Source organism: Heterodontus francisci, chromosome 5, assembly GCF_036365525.1.
Source record: "Heterodontus francisci isolate sHetFra1 chromosome 5, sHetFra1.hap1, whole genome shotgun sequence".
NCBI classification, from domain to species: Eukaryota; Metazoa; Chordata; class Chondrichthyes; order Heterodontiformes; family Heterodontidae; genus Heterodontus; species Heterodontus francisci.
The window spans coordinates 145443523-145464451 of NC_090375.1; the positions used below are offsets into that span (position 1 = coordinate 145443523).

A 20929-nucleotide genomic window follows, 5' to 3' on the forward strand; every position below is an offset into this window, starting at 1 on the left:
TGATACTTATTACCAGGTGATCACCTCAGTTTAACCAGTCGCGCGTAGATTTTTCCACCTCACAATGCCCGAAAGATGTGTTATTATATTGTAGTGCAGTCCTTAAATAAGAGGCATAATTAATCTCACTATCGCCCACCTCTCATAACCAATCTGCAGGTGGTTAGCTGGGACATAGTGAGCAGGCGGTCTTGCTGCACTTCTCTATATTAGACCAGCAGCCCGGTGAACTATGCTGTGCGGGGTGGGGCGCGTGCTCCGGGATTACCAGCACCTGTCCACGAGCAGCATCACGTGGTGCCGCCCCAGGTCTCTCTCCTGTTACCTGTTGGGAGCTGCACGCACTATGTCGGCTCCCGTTGCAAACCCCAACACCGTGGCCTTCCCGGTTTCTCGGATCACCTTACCTTTCGGCACGTCGGTTCTGCAAACCTATTCCGGCGCCTTCATCTGTTTGGAGATTGTGAGTAGTCGATACAGTCGTTGCAAGAGCTGCTTGTAGAGCTGGGCGGTGGCGCCGAGCGTGTTTGCTCTTTTGGGGTATTAATCTCTCTCTCTGCTCTTTTACCGAAAGTTGTTCGGAGGGTTGGTGTGGATTCTGGTCGCCTCGTCCAATGTCCCCGTGACTCTGATGCAAGGTTGGGTGATGTTTGTGGCCGTCACCATGTTCCTGTGTTCGTCCCTATACCTGTCTGTGTATCTGTGCGGACTAGCCGACCGATTGGATACCGACTGGAATTTGGTGGTAAGTAAATGTCGCTTGTTACCGAGTAATCACTGGGGATCGTAATACCGGGTGAAAGTAAACCATCCGTGGCATCACTGCTCAGCGTTGGAGGAAAGTTAAATGTATGTACTTGTCTGCAAACTCCTGAAACTATCCACTCACCACTTTTAACCCCGTCTGTAAGATCTAATATCCCAAAGCGTTGTAACTAAACTACTTTTTTCACTTTCGTGAAGTAAGAAGCCAGATTGTTGGCCTGTTGGTGTACAGTGGTATTACAGGGAGCCTGAACATTTCCAGAGCAGTTTTACTTTGATTTGTAGCAGGGCAAGTTTCCGAATCTGAAGTAAACATAACAAAACTGGGAATATGAAACAAAACAGATTGCTGAAAGGTAAGTTTATTAGTTTGGATGCACTCTTGGTTGGTACAATTCATAATATAGCACAACTCGTTAAGAATCTGATCTTTCCTGTTTCTGACTCTGCACTGAAGTCAGTCGTCATGCTCAGTCGGCATCTTAGCTGAAACGGCTAACTCAAACCTAAATAGCAATTCAAATTGATATTTCTGGATTTGATTTATTCTGACAGGTGGTCCTTGGGAATTGTGTATGGCTACATCATGGTCTAATGGCAATTTGCTTGTCTTATAGTGCTTTTTAATGTAGTCAAATGTGCCAACTGACCACATTGTAATCATAAAGCATTAATATGAGGAGCTATTAGGTAAGGTAACTGAAAACTTGATCAGAGGTAAGTTTTTATGAAGAGGTGTACAGAGGGAATTCTAGACCTTGAGAGGGCTGAAAGCATGCTGCTAGAGTTGAGGTGAAAGGAGATGCACAAGGGCATAGTTGGAGGTAGGCAGAGTTCTTGAGGGTTGTAGGGCTGGAGAAAGTTACTGAAATAGGGAGAGGCAAGGTTGTTAGTGTAGGTTGGTGAACAAGAGTTTTCTTTATTCATTCATGGGATAGGGTGTTGCTGGCAAAGGTCAGCATTTATTTCCCATCCTTAATTGCCCTTGAGAAGATGGTAGTGAGTCACTGCCTTGAATACAATTGAATGGCTTGCTAGGCCATTTCAGAGAGCAGTGAAGTATCAATCATATTTCCATGGATCTGCAGTCACATTTGGCTAAACTGGGTATGGAGGTATGATTTGCTTCTCGAAAGGACGTTGGATTTGTGACAAAATGGTAGTTTCATGGTCCCCATTACTGATAGTAGTTTTTTATTCCAGATTGGATTTGAACTTGTCTCCAGATCATCAGTAACATAACCACTATGTTACTGTACTCCATAGCTGAAAGGAACTTTCTGTTAGGATATCAGCAGCAGAATCTTAGATGAGCTGAAGTTTATTGCAATGGAAATTTGAGGCCAGCTGTGTTTGCTACATTACAACAGTGACTATACCTCCAGAAAGTACTTCATTAGCTGTTAAGTGCTTTGAGATGTCTGGTGGCTGTGTAAAGTGTTATATAAATGCAGGTCTGTCTTTTTGTTTGAGAGGAAAGTGATGTTTGAAGTCGGATGGTAGTTTTCAAGTGGAGAGGGGTCACAGTGAGGTTTTTAAAGAATAGGAGAATGATGGTACCTGAGCAGATGGAGCTGTTTGCTGTAACTGCAAGCATGGGGGGGGGGGGGAAACTCCTGGAACTCTCTTCCTAATAGCATTGTGGGTGTACCTACCCCACATGGACTGCAGTGGTTCAAGAAGGCAGCTCTCCATCACCTTCTCAAGGGCAATTGGGGGATGGGCAATAAATGCTGTCTGGCCAGCGACGCCCACATCCCATAAATGAATAAAGAAGAAAATTCAAGGCCAGTACCTTCCTAGAACAGAGTGAAGTAACTTAGGCAGGTTAAAAGCCCTATCTGTTGAAGAGCTGGGCAGCTAAAGATTACTATCCATCCAAAAGCTCAGAAATCCAAAATCTTAACTTGTGGCCAACCAATTTAAAATTAACACTGAAGAACTGGCGACAGGCATAGAATCTGAAACAGATAAAGTAACATTAGCTAAGATACAGTCTGGGTACACCAGACCAGTGCAGGAAAGGGGGCCCTGATGGAAAGCACAGCGGACTAGGCTGTGGCTTTAACTGTGTGCCAGTAAAACCCGGTAAACCTACTGCTAAGAGTGCATGAAAACATATCTCAAAATCCCTGAGGGTTTCCAGGATTTTTGTGTCCAGAGGAAAAGTGACCTCTTGAGTGAGGCGAGTAAGCCAATAGTTATACGTGGGGATACAGGGGCCAGGGATACAGAAGGCATGATCTTCCACGTCTGCTTCCCCACCGCCCCCCCCCCTCCCCCCCAGAAAGTGCATTGAATGCTAAAGTGCTAGTAAACAGTATCAGAGCAAATTATGCCCATACCTTTTATACCGGGTGCACCTGGAGTGCAATCTTGTTTCAGGACCAGTAACCTTGGGGATTATCCCTTACCTGTGAACAGTGTCGACATGCCTCTGGGTAATGATCTGGCGGGGGATGAAGGTGGTACTTCCCCAGTGGTTTTAGAGAGAGAGAGAGAGACTGAAAGAGGTCAGGGAGAGAGCAGTTGCAGGAAAAGGTCCCTGGCATTTTTCCTGATTGTCTGGTAGCCCATGTCCAAACAAGCTCTGTCAGAGAAGGCTGAACTGGCATTGCAGACCGATTACCCTGTTGTCTGGTTGTGTGTAACCATCTCTGGAAAGTTGGAGGACCCAGAGGATGAGTCAAGGCTCAGCAAGCCAACCCAGGGTTAAAGTTAGCACAGACTGTCCAAACTGAAGCTGAAGCACAGGGAGTTTGAGTGCTACCAATTAAAAGATGAGGTGCTGATGAAGTGCAGACCTCCTCACAGACCAGCAGATGAAGAGTGGGTGGTGGTTCACCAGGTGGTAGTGCTGCCAAGGTAGAACAAAGACAAAGGAAATTACAGCACAGGAACAGGCCCTTCGGCCCTCCAAGCCTGCGCCGATCCAGATCCTCTACCTAAACATGTCTCCTGTTTTCTAAGAGTCTGTATCTCTCTGCTTCCTGCCCATTCATGTATCTGTCTAGATACATCTTAAAAGACGCTATCGTGTTCGCATCTACCACCTCCGCTGGCAACGCGTTCCAGGCACCCACCACCCTCTGCATAAAGAACTTTCCACGCATATGCCCCCTAAACTTTTCCCCTCTCACTTTGAACTCGTGACCCCTAGTATTTGAATCCCCCACTCTGGGGGGAAAAAGCTTCTTGCTATCCACCCTGTCTATACCTCTCATGATTTTGTACACCTCAATCAGGTCCCCCCTCAACCTCCGCCTTTCTAATGAAAATAATCCTAATCTACTCAACCTCTCTTCATAGCTAGCGCCCTCCATACCAGGCAACATCCTGGTGAACCTCCTGTGCACCCTCTCCAAAGCATCCACATCCTTTTAGTAATGTAGCGACCAGAACTGCACGCAGTATTCCAAATGTGGCCGAACCAAAGTCCTATTCAACTGTAACATGACCTGCCAACTCTTGTACTCAATACCCCGTCCGATGAAGGAAAGCATGCCGTATGCCTTCTTGACCACTCTATTGACCTGCGTTGCCACCTTCAGGGAACAATGGACCTGAACACCCAAATCTCTCTGTACATCAATTTTCCCCAGGACTTTTCCATTTACTGTATAGTTCACTCTTGAATTGGATGTTCCAAAATGCATCACCTCGCATTTACCCTGATTGAACTCCATCTGCCATTTCTCTGCCCAACTCTCCAATCTATCTATATTCTGCTGTATTCTCTGACAGTCCCCTTCAGTATCTGCTACTCCACCAATCTTAGTGTACTGTAAGGAAATATTGGGAATCGCCCACGAGATTCCAATGGCTGGACATGTAAGCTCGCATCAGACAGCATTTTCACTGGCCACAACTCCACAAGAATGTGGTGGAGTTCTGGAAGACTTGCCACATGTGCCAGGTTGTGGGGAAGCCTCAACCTACAAAAGCACCTGCACCTCTAATTCCCAGACCTGCTTTTGGGGAACCCTTCAGAGTGTTAGTAGATCATGTGGGACCCTTGCCAAAAACAAAAGGGGGATACCAGTATTTTCTCATTATTATGGATGTGGCTACCTGATTTTCCAGAGGTTATCCCTCTAAGAGCTATCTCTGCCAAGGTAGTAGTGGAGGAGCTAACCCAATTCTTCACCCAATATGGGCTGCCTGTTGAGATCCAGTCGGATCGGGGCACAAACTATGTCCAGCATTTTTCAAAAGGTCCTGGGTAATCTGGGCATAACCCAGTTAAAGCCCTCAGCCTTCCACCCACAGTCACAAGGGGTTTTGGAGTAGTATCACCAGACAATGATCAGGGCATACTGCAATGAGTACCCTCGTGACTGGGGCAAAGGGCTGGGATTTCTTCTGTTTGCTGCAAGAGACTCACCCCATGGGACCACTGGCTTTAGTCCCTTTGAATTAGTTTATGGACATGAGGTGAGAGGTCCTCAAACTAATCAAGGAGAGTTTATGGGACATGGGGACGAAGCTTCCCTGTTAGACTTCATCTCCATGTTCTGAGAACAGCTGACAAGAGCCTGTGTGGTGGCTCAGGAGCACCTAAAACCTCCCGGACACCTATGAAAAGGCAGGTGGATAAACATGCCAAGGCCAGAACATTTCCACCTGGAGACCAGGGCCAGAATTTTTCATTGGGGAGGAGGCCCTGTCCACTGGCCGAAATGGTGGCGGGCCTGAGGAGCCAGACCAGGACTTCTTGCTCCCCAGACCTTTAATTGGTCATGGGCGGGACTTCCACCTCCTTGAGGCAGGTTGGCCTGCCTAATGGAGCTGCTGGCCAATCAGAGGGCCGCCGCTCTTAATCCCAGCAGTGCTACTGAGAGTGGCGGCCAGTGCTGGACTACGCCTAGCCGTGGCAAGCAAGATGGAGGATGGCCCTGAAACTAAAGTAAGGTTTTTAGGGCCTCGCTGGGGGCAGTCAGTCAGGCCCCGGTGAGGCTGGGGGGTGGGTGGGGTGGTCAGTTAGGGGGCGGAGAAGTGTTGTGTGTTGGGGGCGGTTGGAGCTTCGGGGATAGCCCACCGTGGGGCACTGGGTGTCTAATCAGGAGGGCACCCCCCACCAGCCCACAAGAAGGCTGGCTTTTTGAGGCTTGTGCTGTTCGGCCACCGCTCTGCATAAAATTGCAACGGGGGTGCTCCACTCCATTTTACTTTTGTTTCCCCCCTGGCCCCCAACCACCAGCCTGCTTGTTTGGGGGGTGTAAAATTCCATCCCATGTTGGTGCTCCCTGTATTGATAATAGCACTTTTTGAAAGCCTGGTTCAATGGCCCGTACAGAGTAGTAAAGTAGTAATAGTGAATTATATAATTGACATCCCAGATCGTAGAAAAAAAGCAACTTCTGTGCCACATCAAGTGTTAAAATGGTATCACTGCTGGGAAGGGGGTAAACAAACACTGGTCTGACAGGAAGCTAGGAAAAGGTGGAGAAGTGACAATTAATGGTATTAGTGCAATAGAGAGGGATGACTTAAGTTCAGGAAACCAGGATGCAGAAGCAGTTTGGGTAGAGATGTGAAATCATGAAGGCAAGTAGTCACTTTTGGGAGTGCTGTACAGGCCCCCTAATGTTAACCACGCTTAAGGACGGGGTATAAAGGAAGAAATAATGGCTGCCTGTCAGAAAGGTACGGCGATAATCATGGGGGATTTTAATCTACATATAGACTGGAAAAATCAGATGGCAGAGGTAGCCTAGATGAGTACATAAAATGTTTTTGGGATAATTTCCTGGAACAGTACGTTCTGGAGCCAACCAGAGCAGGCTATACTGGACCTGGTATTGTGCAACGAGATAGGATAAATTAATGACCTCATAGTTAAGGTGCACCTAGGTAGCAGCGATCTTAATATGTTTGAATGGTATATTCAGTTTGAGGGAGAGAAGACTGAGTCCAAGACCAGTATTTTAAACTTTGATGGCAATTATGAGGGCATGAAAGCAGAGCTAGCTAAAGTAAACTAGCAAGGGATAGATCAGTGGAGATGCAGTGGCAGATATTTAAGGGGATATTTCAGAATACACAATAGATGCATTCCAATGTGAGAAATTCCAAGGGGGGGGGGGGAGGAGGAGTGGGGGCGACCTGCCATCCATGTCTGTCTAACGATAGTATCATACTTAAAGAAAAAAAGAATATAATTGTGCAAAGATGGGTGGCAGGTCAGAAGATTGGAAAGAATATTAAAAAAAAAACAGCTGAGATTGATAAGGAAGGTAGAATTAGAGTACGAGAGAAAGCTAGCTAGAAATATACAAACAGTAAGTTTCTATAGATATTTTTAAAAAAGTTAACGTGAGCGTTGGTCCTATAGAAAGTGAGTCTGGGGAATTAATAATGGATAATAAGGAGATGGCAGATGAATTGAACAGGTATTTTGCATTGGTCTTCACCTATAGAGGGTACAAGTAACATCCCAGAATTAGCTGTAAGTCAGGAAGTGGAAGGGAGGAACTTAAGAAAGTTACGATCACCAGGGAGGTGGTACTGAACAAATTGTTGGAGCTGTGGGCTGTCAAGTCCCTGGGTCCTGATTGACTTCATCCTAGGATCTTAAAAGAAGTGAGATAGTTGATGTATTAGTTTAATTTTCCAAAATTCCATAGATTCAGGGAAGGTTCCGCTAGACCGGAAAATAGCGAATGTAACTCCTTCCTTCAAAAAGGGAATAGGGATAACTCTGGGAATTATAGACCAGTCAGTCTTACGTCGGTAGTGGGCAAGTTATTGGAGAGGATTCTGAGACAGGATTTATGATTATTTGGAAAAGCATGGTTTGATGAGAGACAGTCAACATGGCTTTGTAAGGGGCAGGTCATGCCTCACAAGCCTTATTGAATTCTTTGAAGATGTGACAAAACACATTGATGAAGGAAGAGCAGTGGATGTGGTGTATATGGATTTTAGCAAGGCGTTTGATAAGGTTCCCCATGCTAGGCTTATTCAGAAAGTAAGGAGGCATGGGATTCAAGGAAAGTTGGCTGTATGGATACAAAATTGGCTGGCCCATAGAAGTCAGAGGGTGGTAGTAGATGGAAAGTATTTAGCATGGAGCTCAGTGACCAGTGGTGTTCCACAAGGATCTGTTCTGGGACCTCTGCTCTTTGTGATTTTTATAAATGACTTGGATGAGGAAGTGGAAGGCTGGGTTAGCAAGTTCGCCGATGACACGAAGGTTGCTGGAGTTGTGGATGGTGTGGAAGGCTGTTGAAGGTTGCAACGGGACATTGACAGGATGCAGAGCTGGGCTGAGAAGTGGCAAATGGAGTTCAACCTGGAAAAGTGTGAAGTGATTCATTTTGGAAGGTCGAATTTGAATGCGGAATACAGGCTTAAAGACAGGATTCTTGGTAGTGTGGAGGAACAGAGGGATCTTGGGGCCCATGTCCATAGATCGCTCAAAGTTACCACCCAAGTTGATAGGGTTGTTAAGAAGGCGTATGGTGTGTTGGCCTTCATTAACAGGGGGATTGAGTTTAAGAGCCGCGAGGTTATGCTGCAGCTCTATAAGGCCCTGGTTTGACCACACTTGGAATATTGTGTTCAGTTCTAGTCGCCTCGTTATAGGAAGGATGTGGAAGCTTTAGAGAGGGTGCAGAGGAGATTTACCAGGATGCTGCCTGGACTGGAGGGCATGTCCTACGAAGAAAGATTGAGGGAGCTAGGGCTTTTCTCATTGGAGCGAAGAAGAATGAGAGGTGACTTGATAGAGGGGTACAAGATGATGAGAGGCATAGATAGAGTGGATAGTCAGACTTTTTCCCAGGGTGGAAAGGGCTATCACCAGGGGGCATAATTTTAAGGTGATTGGAGGAAGGTTTCGGGGAGATGTCAGAGGTAGGTTCTTTACACCGAGAGTGGTGGGTGCGTGGAATGCGCTGCCAGCGGTGGTAGTAGAAGCAGATACATTAGGGGCATTTAAGCGACTCTTGGATAGGTACATGGATGATAGTAGAATGAAGGGTAGGTAGTTAGTTTGATCTTAGAGTAGGTTAAAAGTTCGGCACAACATCGTGGGCCGAAGGGCCAGTACTGTGCTGTACTGTTCTATGTTTGTTCTGTGAGACAGAGCCGGAAACTACAGGCCAGTAAGCTTAGCATCTGTCATAGGGAAAATGTGAGAAGCTATTATTAAAGACGTTATAGCAGGGCACTTAGAAAAATTCAAGGTAATCCGGCAGAGTCAACATGGTTTTGTGAAAGGGAAATCATGTATAACCAATTAATTGGAGCTCTTTGAGGGAGTTACATGTGCTGTGGATAAAGGGGAACCGGTGGATGTATTGTACTTAGATTTCCAGAAGGCATTTGATAAGGTGGCATATCAAATGTTATTGCAAAAAGGAAAAGCTCATGGTGTAGGGGATAACATATTGGCATGGATATAAGATTGGCTAGTTAACAGGAAACAGTAGGCATAAATGGGTCATTTTCTTGTTGGTAGGATGTAACTAGTGCTGTGCCACAGGAAGCTGTGCTGGGACCTCAACCTTTTTTACAATGTATATAAATGACTTGGATGAAGGGACCGAAGGTATGGTTGTTAAATTTGCTGATGACACAAAGATAAGTAGGAAAGTAGGTTGTGAAGGGGATATAAAGAAACTACAATGGGATATAGATAGGTTAAGTGATTGGGCAAAAATCTGGCAGATGGAGTATGATGTGGGAAAATACAAAGTTGTCAATTTTGACAGGGAGAATAACAAAGAAGCATATTATCTAAATGCTGAGAGATTGCGGAGCTGAGATGCAGAGGGCTCCTAGTACATGAATCGCAACAGGTTAGTATGCAGGTACAGCACGTAATTGGGAAAGAGAATAGAATGTTATCGTTTATCACGAGGGGAATTGAATACAAAAATATGGAGGTTATGCTTCAGCTATACAGGACATTGGTGAGACCACATCTGGAATACTGTGTGCAGTATTGGTCTTCTTAGTTAAGGAAGGATGTAAATGTGTTGGAAGCAGTTCCAAGAAGTTTTACGAGATTGATACGTGGAATGGGCAGGCTACCTTATGAGGAAAGATTGGACAGGCTAGGCGTGTATCCACTGGAATTTAGAAGATTAAGAGGTGACTTTATTGAAGCATAAGATCCTGAGGGGTTTTGACAGGGTGGATGTGGAAAGGATGTTTCCTTTTGTGGGAGTATCTAGAACCAGGAGTCACTATTTTAAAATTTAAGACAGAGATGAGAATTTTTTTCTGAGGGTCGTGAGTCTTTAGAACTCTTGTCCTCAAAAGGTGGTGAGCGCAGAGTCTTTGAATATGTTTAAGGCAGAGATAGATTCTTGATAAGCAAGGGGGTGAAAGGGTATCAAGGGTAGGTGGTAATGTGGAAAAATCCGTCAGCCAGGAACTATTGAATGGTGGAGCAGGCTCGAGGGGCTGAGTGGCCTACTCCTGCTCCTAATTTGTATGTTCGTATGAAAAGATGTGGCACCTGGGATTGTCAAAGTATGAATGCAGTTGTCTTTGCTGAAGGTACACACATTACCCATTGTCTCATGTGTTTTGTCCATATTCAGTGCATTTGTATTCTCTTTATGCAATGGTTTATATTGTACAGCATGATTGTGTTTTCTTTGACATAAGATGTTCCACAGTGAAATGAGTTGGTTACTGAGATCATATCTTGTGGTATCCGGGTAAGGAGCAGCATGTTAACATGGTTTAAAAAGCAGAGACTATAATCACCATAAGTAGCTGAACTATATATTAGGTTTGATTCTTGGTTTGTGCAGAATTGGGTGATCATCTAGGACAATTGGTGTGCAATGGCCTCAGCAGCCTTGGGTTAGGGAAGAAAAGAAATTGCAAGCAGGACCCTGAGCTTCCGGTTGCTTGCCATTTCAACACTTTTCCCCCACCCCCGGCCCCCCAGGCTCTCATGCTCACATCTCTATCCTGGGCTTGCTGCAGTGTTCCTCGAGCTTGCATTGATGTTCACTGGAACAGCATCTCATTTACCGATTAGGCACACTGCAGCCTGCCGGACTGAACATTGAGTTCAGTAATTTCAGAGCATGACGGGCCCCCCATTTTACTTTTATTTTTAGTCTTTATTTCTTTTTTACATTTTTTACAATTTTTTGTTTTTCATTTCATCTTAGTTTGTTCAGTTTGCTTACCCACTGTTTTTTTTATGTTTGTACTTGCTGTTCAATCTTCAGTCCGTTAACACCCTATCTGTACTAATGCTTTGTCTTTCAACACACCATTAACATATTGTTTGCCTTTGCTCCATGACCTCTTGGTCAGCTATTCTGTGACCTTGTCCTATCTACACCTTCTCCTCCTTTTGTTATCTCTTGCCCCACCCCACTTGCTTATAACCTTTGACATTTCTAATATTTGCTAGTTCCGAAGAAGGGTCACTGACCCGAAACCTTAACTCTGCTTCTCTTTCCACAGATGCTGCCAGACCTGCTGAGTGGTTCAGCGTCCGCAGTATTTTGCTTTTATTTTTATGCCTTGTATTCCCGTTGCTTATTGCTGTTCAATGACTCCTGCAGGAAAGTATACTTGCGGACATTGGTTGAGCACAGTGTTACGGCCATGTGGTGAGGAGTGTGGGTGGTTCCCACTATTCATTTGCCACCTGATTGCAGGAAATGTTTTATTGGGATTTTAACCCATTATTTTAAACAGCAGCTATTTTCTTGTAGCTTAAAACAGAAGATTGATTATTAAGCGATATGCCTTGTATACAAAATTGGCTCAGTGGTAGGAAACAAAGGGTAATTGTTGCGTGATTTTGCGACTGGAGGGCTGTTTCCAGTGGTGTTCCACAGGGCTCAGTACTGGGTCTCCTGCTTTTTGTGGTATATGTTAACAATCTGGATGTAAATGTAGGGGGCATGATCAAGAAGTTTGCAGACGACACAAAGATTGGCTGTGTGGTAGATAGTGAGGAGGATAGCTGTAGGCTGCAGGAAGATATTGATGGTCTGGTCAGAATGGCAGAAAAGTGGCAAATGGAATTCAGCCTGGAGAAATGTGAGGTGATGCATTTGGGGAGCTCAAACAAGGCAAAGGAATACACAATTAATGGGGGAAAATACTGAAGTGTAGAGGAAATGAGGGACCTTGGAGTGAATGTTCACAGATCCCTGAAGATAGCGGGCAGATGGGCTCCTGTTCTCTGCGCGAGTGCTGCGTTCTGTCTAGCCAGGACTGGTTAGCGCATGTGCCGATGTCATTGTGTGACGTGTGCATCTTCAGGCAATGTGCATGGTTAGCCTCTGCTCATGCGCTTTATGCCTACAGCAATGCAATGCCAACGGGTATTCACCCATGTGTGAAGCTCTGCTCCGCTCACCAGTGTGCCACTGCAGCGCTACCTAGTGGTAGCGTTGTCAGCAAACGCAGCCTTCTGTTACAGCCATTTCTTTGAGTTTGTGTTATATCATCCTGTCTCCAGACGAGGCACAATTATAATTTAATTTTTCCTTTTGGGGCATTGAAGTTTTGCCCCAGAAGTCTTCAGTTTAGAACGTTTGGTGTGTCCTTTTATCAGGTTTACCACCATTTCGGTTCCTAGGCTTGTGATATTCAAATTTCCATTGCTACATTTTATCAAATTTCACTGCGTATATAGTACTTAACCCCTTACCTGCTGCTTCCACAGCACATGAGTTTAATAGGTCAGGTTCTGGCACATTGATAATTTTTATCTTAAGGGTGATAGTGGGTGATTTTTGTCTTTTGAGTCCCTGTGAGGCATCTGGATTCTCCTGAATGTTGTCCTTGGTGAGTTCTGAATCTGTTTGGTTAGCTCTGGACTTAGAACCTGACCTTAGATTTTTTTTTTTTCAGTGGGCATATCCACACTGACCTCACTTTTTTTTTTTTGTTTTCTGGTGCCTTTCACAAGTGTTGCTTGCATGGGTTATTTTACCTTCCCTTTTTCTTTGGGAATGGGTTTTACCAATAATCTGCCCCATGTCCCCTGGGACACTACTCACAGCTGGTTGTCTAGTTTCCACTGTGCTCCCCTGTGGTGCTTCAGCTAGGTGAGGCATTTCTCTCCTCTTGGCTTTCCTGTTTGGGAACTTTCCTTATCCCTATTTAAACATTTAAAGAAGGTTTCAGCTAAACCTATCTCTGGTGCTTTTCCTTCAACCTTTGCTTTTATCTAAGCTCTTTTAAACTCTTCTGGCTCCACCTTGGCCTTTTTTTAATTCCACTGCTTCTATTTAGGCTTTTTTTAAAAATTCTATTGGCTTTTCTTTAGCTTCTTTAATCTTTACTGGCCCTGTCACCACTTGTGGGATTTTTGGGACTTCCTCAGCCCTCTGCAGCAGTGCAGTGTTATGTTTGTTCCCCTCAGTTTCTCCAGTCTCCATGGGCTGTTCTGGACCCTCTGGGTACAATACTGTGCTTCATGCCAAGTCATTGCCCAGCAATAGGTCTACCCCTGTGTGGGTAAGCTCGGAATTATCCCAACCCATTCTATTTTTAGGTGGCATTTTTGTAAACTTGGCTGCCAGTAGGGTTTGAAAACAATTGCTATCCCTGAGGATGATTCTTTCTTTGCCTGGGATACAAAAGGAGTCATTTTTCCTTTTTTGTAAAAAAAAAGTTCTGTTATGTGCTTTGTTCTTGAGTTATGTTAGAACACATGCTTATGCTTTCATAGCTACAGATTCTGGCTTGACTGCAGTACCTCTTTTGGAATATCAACAATTTGCCAGGACATGCCCAGATTTTCCTCACTGGAAACACCTCAGGTGTGTCCTTACTGTTTTATCATTTAGGTTCTTTTTCTCTTGAGCCTGTTTCTGTTACAACCATGTGGTGTGAGTGATTCCCACTGTTCAACTACCACCTGACTGCAGCAGGTGTTTTGTTATTGGGGGTTTTAACCCCTTTTGTGTTTTATTTGTCAAATAAACAGCAACAGGTTTTCTTGTAGGTTTAAAACAGAAGATTGATTTATTGAGCAATATGCCTTGTCCTGAAATTGTCACATGCACCCCCTCGAGCCCAAAGGGGTAAGTGGTTTGAAGTGAGATAGGGTTTCGGGGTTTACAGTAAACCTGTTGAATCCATTCAGATTGAGTTCTCTGGTTGCAGGCCTGAGGTGTTTAAACTTTAAACCAGAGAAATCTACAATTTGAAGATCGAGGATCACTTCCAATTCTGCCACACAAGTTGAAAATGTAGAATTCACAATAGGGCTTTTTTTTTTGCTTGTTAGATTTTCTCCCAGCTGTTAGCTGGATAAGTGTTGATGGTTCTTCCTGGGTCTCCCTCCCTCTTAGGAGAACTACCTTCAAAGCCAAAAGTTTCTCTTCTGCTGGGGGAAATGAGACCTTTCTCCTTGTAGTGACTGACAATGTCCCAGGATGTAGATATTTCACACCACCTTTGCTTCAGAAGAACCCATTCAATTCAAAAATGTCTCTTGATGGGTGCATTTGACACCTCATAGCTTGGAATGTATTCTTATCCTTGCCAGACAGTTTGAATATACGAAGGCAATGTCTTTGGACCTTTGGCCATTTTGAAGCACATTGTCCACTTTCCATTTTTTAATAACTTGTCAGGTTGAGTTCTTGTAAAGTGCAGTGAGTGAAACTACATCAGTGTCACAGCTACGATCCCTTTATTTCATATTTGACATTCCTACTGCACTATTAATAGTAAGACCTATTTAAACATTGAAGGTAGATGAAACCTATTGATCAATTCCATGCTCTGATGGTGAATAATCTTCCTTCTTGGATTAATTCTCACTTTCCATTTCATGGAAATTTTAGGTGTGATTGTTTTCTACTGAGTTAATTTTTATAGAAAGTTTGTTTTTAAACATCTGGTAAAAGAAATTCTAAGGGATGGTAAAGTAACTCAACATTAAATGGTGCTCCATAATAAACATCAGAAAGGAGAAGTAATCCAGGTTTTGCTTGCGTAACTCGCCTTTTCGCGTGCGCGCGCCTCTCACCGGTATAATGGCGTACGTCGGACAACTTCTGCATCCGCACATGCATGTTTCTTTCAGCTGCATTTGCCAGGCTCCTATTGCTACATTGGATACCTCCAAATGAAGGGTGTGAGGTAGCTGCTCTCTTGGTATGTCTTCTCGGATGAAGATTTTGGGACGGTTGTAGTCATCGGCTGCAGGCCCGCTGGTGGCTAGTCAGGCCAATCTATGACTGGCACATTCTCCCACAGTGGGTACATGTGAAGGTGTAGTTGCTGCTGGGGGCAATTGGATTTATCCTTCCCCTTTTCTCTTTCACGCTGGTTCTTCACTTAGTCTCAAAGGTGTCTGTAGCCCTCCTGATGTAGCATCTCCAGGTATCACGATCTATGGCCTGCGCTTCCCACTGGCGATGGTCGATGTGGCACACAGAGGGGGACTTCTTCAGGGAGTCCTTGAAACATTTGCCTGGGGCCCCGCTGTTCATTTTGCCTGTGGTCAGCTCTCCATACTGCACTAGCTTGGACAGGTGACTGTCGTCCATCCGGGCAATGTGACCTGCCCAGTGCAGCTGGCTTTGCAGGAGAATGGCCTCAATGCTGATGATGTTGGCTGTTTCCAGGACTTCAATGTTTGAGATGCGGTCCTGCAGGCAGATCTTGACCCTGCGGAGGCAGCGCTGATGGAAGCACTCTAAAATGCGTACGTGACGTGGTATAGGACCCATGACTCAGTGCCAGACAGAAGGATGGTGAGGACTATGCTTTGTAGACTGAGTTTGGTCTGTGCTCTGAGGCTGTAGTTGCTCCACACTCGTTTGTAGAGTCTGCCAAATGTACTGTTTGCTTTTGAGAGCCTATTGTCCACTGCCTTGTCTGTGGCATCAAATGAGATGACACTCCCCAAATCAGTAAATTGATTGATGGCATTCAGCTCGGTTCCCTCAATGACCATGCTTGGTGGTCTATATTCTTGGGGTACAGGCTGATTCAGGACTTCAAGTTTTCTTGAAACTGATTTTTAGCCCGAAGAGTTCTGTCGCCTTGGAAAACTGTGTTGTCCGTTGCAGGTCTGACTGGGCCAGGAGAGCATACTCAAAGAAGTTCCTGGATGAGTTTTTCTTGTGTCTTTGTCTGAGCCTGAAGGCTCCTGAGTTTGTAAAGGCCTCCCTCTGTCTGGAAGTGTATATAAACTCCCTCAAGGTCTCCCGTTACCTGCTGCAGCATCATGGTGAATAGGGTCGGGGCCAGCACACATTCCTGCTTCACACCATTGGACATACGGAAGGAGCTCGAGAGGTCGCTGTTTCGCTTGACTTGTCCGTACTGATTTTCATGAAACTGCATCACTATGGCCAGGAACCTGGGTGGGCATTCAAGCTTTTCAGGGATTTTCCAAAGTCCATCTATGGTCACAATGTCGAATGCCTTGGTGAGGTCCAAGAAAGTGACGTACAGGCCCTTGTTTTGTTCATGACACTTTTCTTGTAATTGTCTGAGTGCAGATACCATGTCTGTGATGCCTCTGTTTGCTCTGAAACCGCACTGGCTCTCTGGGAGGTTTTCTTTTGCAATGGCAGGCGCAAGCCTATTCAGAAGTATTCTAGCCAGGATCTTCCCAGCCATAGAAAGGAGGATGATCCCACAGTAGTTGGAGCAGTCTGATTTTTCTCCTTTGTTTTTACACAAGATGATAACAGCAAAGAACAAAGAACAGTACAGCACAGGAACAGGTCATTCGGCCCTCCAAGCCTGCGCCGATCTTGATGCCTGCCTAAACTAACACCTTCTGCACTTCCGGGGCCCATATCCCTCTATTCCCTTCCTAGTCATATATTTGTCAAGATGTCTCTTAAACGTCGCTATCGTATCTGCTTCCACCACCTCCCCTGGCAGCACGTTCCAGGCACTCACCACCCTCTGTGTAAAAAAAAAAAAAAAAAAAAAAAAAAAAACTTGCCTCGCACATCCCCTCTAAACTTTGCCCCTCGCACCTTAAACCTATGTCCCCTAGTAACTGACTCTTCCACCCTGGGAAAAAGCTTCTGACTATCCACTCTGTCCATGCCGCTTATAACTTTGTAAACCTCTATCGTGTCGCCCCTCCACCTCTGTCGTTCCAGTGAAAACAATCCAAGTTTATCCAACCTCTCCTCATAGCTAATGCCCTCCAGACCAGGCAACATCCTGGTAAACCTCCTCTGAACCCTCTCCAAAGCCTCCACGTCCTTCTGGTAGTGTGGCGACCAGAATTGCACGCAATATTCTAAGTGTGGCCGAACTAAGGTTCTGTACAGCTGCAACATGACTTGCCAATTTTTATACTCTATGCCCCGACTGATGAAGGCAAGCATGCCGTATGCCTTCTTGACTACCTTATCCACCTGCGTTGCCACTTTCAGTGACCTGTGGACCTGTATGCCCAGATCTCTCTGCCTGTCAATACTCCTAAGGGTTCTGCCATTTACTGTATACCTCCCACCTGCATTAGACCTTCCAAAATGCATTACCTCACATTTGTCTGGATTAAACTCCATCTGCCATTTCTCCGCCCAAGTCTCCAACCGATCTATATCCTGCTGTATCCTCTGACAATCCTCATCATTATCCGCAACTCCACCAACCTTTGTGTCGTCCGCAAACTTACTAATCAGACCAGCTACATTTTCCTCCAAATCATTTATATATACTGCAAAGAGCAAAGGTCCCAGCACTGATCCCTGCGGAACACCACTAGTCACATCCCTCCATTCACATCCCTCCATTCAGAAAAACACCCATCCACTGTTACCCTCTGTCTTCTGTGACTGAGCCAGTTCTGTATCCATCTTGCCAGCTCACCTCTGATCCCATGTGACTTCACCTTTTGCACCAGTCTGCCATGCAGGACCTTGTCAAAGGCTTTACTAAAGTCCATATAGACAACATCCACCGCCCTTCCCTCATCAATCATCTTCGTCACTTCCACAAATTAGTAAGACACGACCTCCCCTTCACAAAACCATGCTGTCTCTCGCTAATTTCGTTTGTTTCCAAATGGGAGTAAATCCTGTCCCGAAGAATCCTCTCTAATAGTTTCCCTACCACTGACGTAAGGCTCACCGGCCTATAATTTCCTGGATTATCCTTACCACCCTTGTTAAACAAAGGAACAACATTGGCTATTCTCCAGTCCTCTGGGACCTCACCTGTAGCCAATGAGGATGCAAAGATTTCTGTCAAGACCACAGCAATTTCTTCCCTTGCCTCCCTCAGTATTCTAGGGTAGATCCCATCAGGCCCTGGGAACGTATCTACCTTAATGCTTTGCAAGACACCCAACACCACCTCCTTTTTGATAATGAGATGACTGAGACTATCTGCACTCCCTTCCCTAGGCTCATCATCCACCAGATCCTTCTCCTTGGTGAATACTGATGCAAAGTGCTCATTTAGCACCTCACCCATTTCCTCTGGCTCCACGCATAGATTCCCATCTCTGTCCTTGAGTGGGCCAACCCTTTCCCTGGTTACCCTCTTGCTCTTTATATATGTATAAAAAGCCTTGGGATTTTCCTTAATCCTGTTTGCCAATGACTTTTCATGAACCCTTTTAGCCGTTCATAACTCCTTGCTTAAGTTCCTTCCTACTGTCTTTATATTCCTCAAGTGCTTCATCTGTTCCTAGTCTTCCAGCCCTTACAAATGCTTCCTTTTTCTTTTTGACTAAGCTCACAATATCCCGTGTTATCCAAGCTTCCTGAAACTTGCCAAACTTGTCTTTCTTCCTCACAGGAACATGCTGGTCCTGGATTCTAATCAGCTGACGTTTGAAAGACTCCCACATGTCAGATGTTGATTTAACCTCAAACAGCTGCCCCCAGTCTAAATTCTTCAGTTCCTGCCTAATATTGTTATAATTAGCCTTCCCCCAGTTCAGCACCTTCACCCGAGGACCACAAGTAACTTAAAACTTATGGAATTATGGTCATTGCTCCCCCACTGAAACTTCGACCACCTGGCCGGGCTCATTCCCCAATACCAGGTGCAGAATGGCCCCATCCCTAGTTGGACTATCTACATACTGTTTCAAGAAGCCCTCCTGGATGCTCCTCACAAATTGTGCCCCATCCAAGCCCCTAGCACTAAGTGAGTCCCAGTCAATAATGGGGAAGTTAAAATCACCCATTACTACAACCCTGTTACCTTTACATCTTCCCAAAATCTGTCTACATATCTGCTCCTCTACCTCCCGCTGGCTGTTGGGAGGCCTGTAATAAACCCCCAACATCGTGACTGCACCCTTCCTATTCCTGAGCTCCACGCATATTGCCTCGCTGCATGACCGCTCTGAGGTGTCCTCCCGCAGTACAGCTGTGATATTCTCCTTAACCAGTAATGCAACTCCCCCACCCCTTTTACATCCCCCTCTATCCCGCCTGAAGCTTCTAAAGCCTGGAACATTTAGCTGCCAATCCTGCCCTTCCTCAACCAAGTCTCTGTAATAGCAACAATATCATATTTCCAAGTACTAATCCAAGCTCTAAGTTCATCTGCCTTACCTGTTATACTTCTCGCATTGAAACAAATGCACTTCAGACCACCAGTCCCACTGTGCTCAGCAACATCTCCCTGCCTGCTCTTCCTCTTAGTCCTACTGGCCTTATTTACTATGTCCTCCTCATTTACTTCACTAGCTGTCCTACTGCTCTGGTTCCCACCCCCCTGCCACGCTAGTTTTAAATCCTCCCAAGTGACGCTAGCAAACCTTGCAGCCAGGATATTAGTGCCCCTCCAGTTTAGATGCAACCCGTCCTCCTTGTACAGGTCCCATCTGTCCCTGAAGAGAGCCCAATGGTCCAGATATCTGAAACCCTCCCTTCTACACCAGCTGCTCAGCCACGTGTTTAGCTGCACTATCTTCCTATTTCTAGCCTCACTGGCACGTGGCACAGGGAGTAATCCAGAGATTACAACCCTAGAGGTCCTGTTTTTTTAACTTACTACCAAACTCCCCCTGCAGGACCTCATCACTCTTCCTGCCTATGTCGTTGGTACCAATGTTACCACAACCTCTGGCTGTTCATTATGAAGATCCCGTGGAATCCTGCCCTGTTCCCAACAGCCCATGGAAAACTCATGGAGCTTGGTGTATAGGACAGGGCCACCATGCTTCAAGGTTGCAGGTAGAATTCCATTGGCTCTGGGGGCTTTGTTCTTCATCTGGTTGGTCACTGTTTCCTCCAGAGTTGGGCTCTCATTTTGTTCTTTGACAAGCTGTTGGATGCGATTGATCGTATCATGCACTGTGCACTTGATGCTGAAGAGAGTTTCAAAGTGCTTTGACCAGCGATCCAGGACTGACTCCTTGTGAGTGTATTTTGCCATTGGCACTCCTTTGTTGTGGGGGGGAGGGGGGCTGTTTGGGGTGTTCAGATAGAGGTAGTACCATTATATTTGCAGTCAGCTGCATCCAGCTTTGTAGGATGGACTGGAATCACTGGTCCTCATCTACACCCAGCTCTCACTGCTGGCTCCAAATGCCACACCATTTCAGCTGATGGGCGAAACGTAATGAAGGGAGAAATATTGTACATGACACCACCTGGGCGGATGCCTTTCTTGATAAAGGTAATAGCCAGGGTGGAAGGATTCCAAGTGGCTCAAGTGACAATGTTGTGGACCAAAGGCATACCCCACCATATTGCATGGGCTAAGATTGTTGGCATACCAGCTATGGATAAAATAGCAAGGGAAGGAGGGTCCCTTCAAGCTTTAGTTGGCAGCCCATCTAGGAGAAGAAAACTCTGAATCCAAACCTACAGCTTGGAGACCTCGCTGCCACCGTCCCAGTTCTCTGGGCCACGGCAGATGTGCTCCAGGCTTAAAGGGTTGGGTCAGTCAGCGCAAACTGTACTCCACCTTCAAGCACCACTGGGCAGGCAGGAAGGAAATCCATCCACCTCAACTATAACTCAAGTAAGTCCTGTAACGACAGGAACGGGGCAAAAATGGCAGGTGCAAGATGGCACTGGTAGCTGCTGTTCCAATCCTGCATGCAGGCACTCAGGATATCGTTCATTTTGACGACCTAGAGATTACATCACCTGGTAGCATCCTGAGTGACCAAGCAGCCTTTTTGAAAGACTGCATTAATTGCTCTGAAATTGGAGAGGGGCCAAGAAAAGGGGGCCTGAACAAATGCTTGACTCCCTAACACCCAGTTGGCTTG

General features: G+C 45.6%; 1 protein-coding gene across 1 annotated transcript in view; it reads left to right on the forward strand.

Annotated features, from left to right (window-relative positions):
* Positions 1-213: 213 nt before the first annotated feature.
* The window catches only part of mal2 (mal, T cell differentiation protein 2), a 47610-nt gene continuing 26894 nt past the window's right edge, over positions 214-20929 (forward strand). Inside the window, exons 1-2 of the mRNA XM_068032196.1 lie at positions 214-463; positions 575-745. Coding sequence (XP_067888297.1) covers positions 233-463; positions 575-745 — 402 coding nt within the window. The 5' untranslated portion in view covers positions 214-232. The remainder of the gene's footprint in view (positions 464-574; positions 746-20929) is intronic.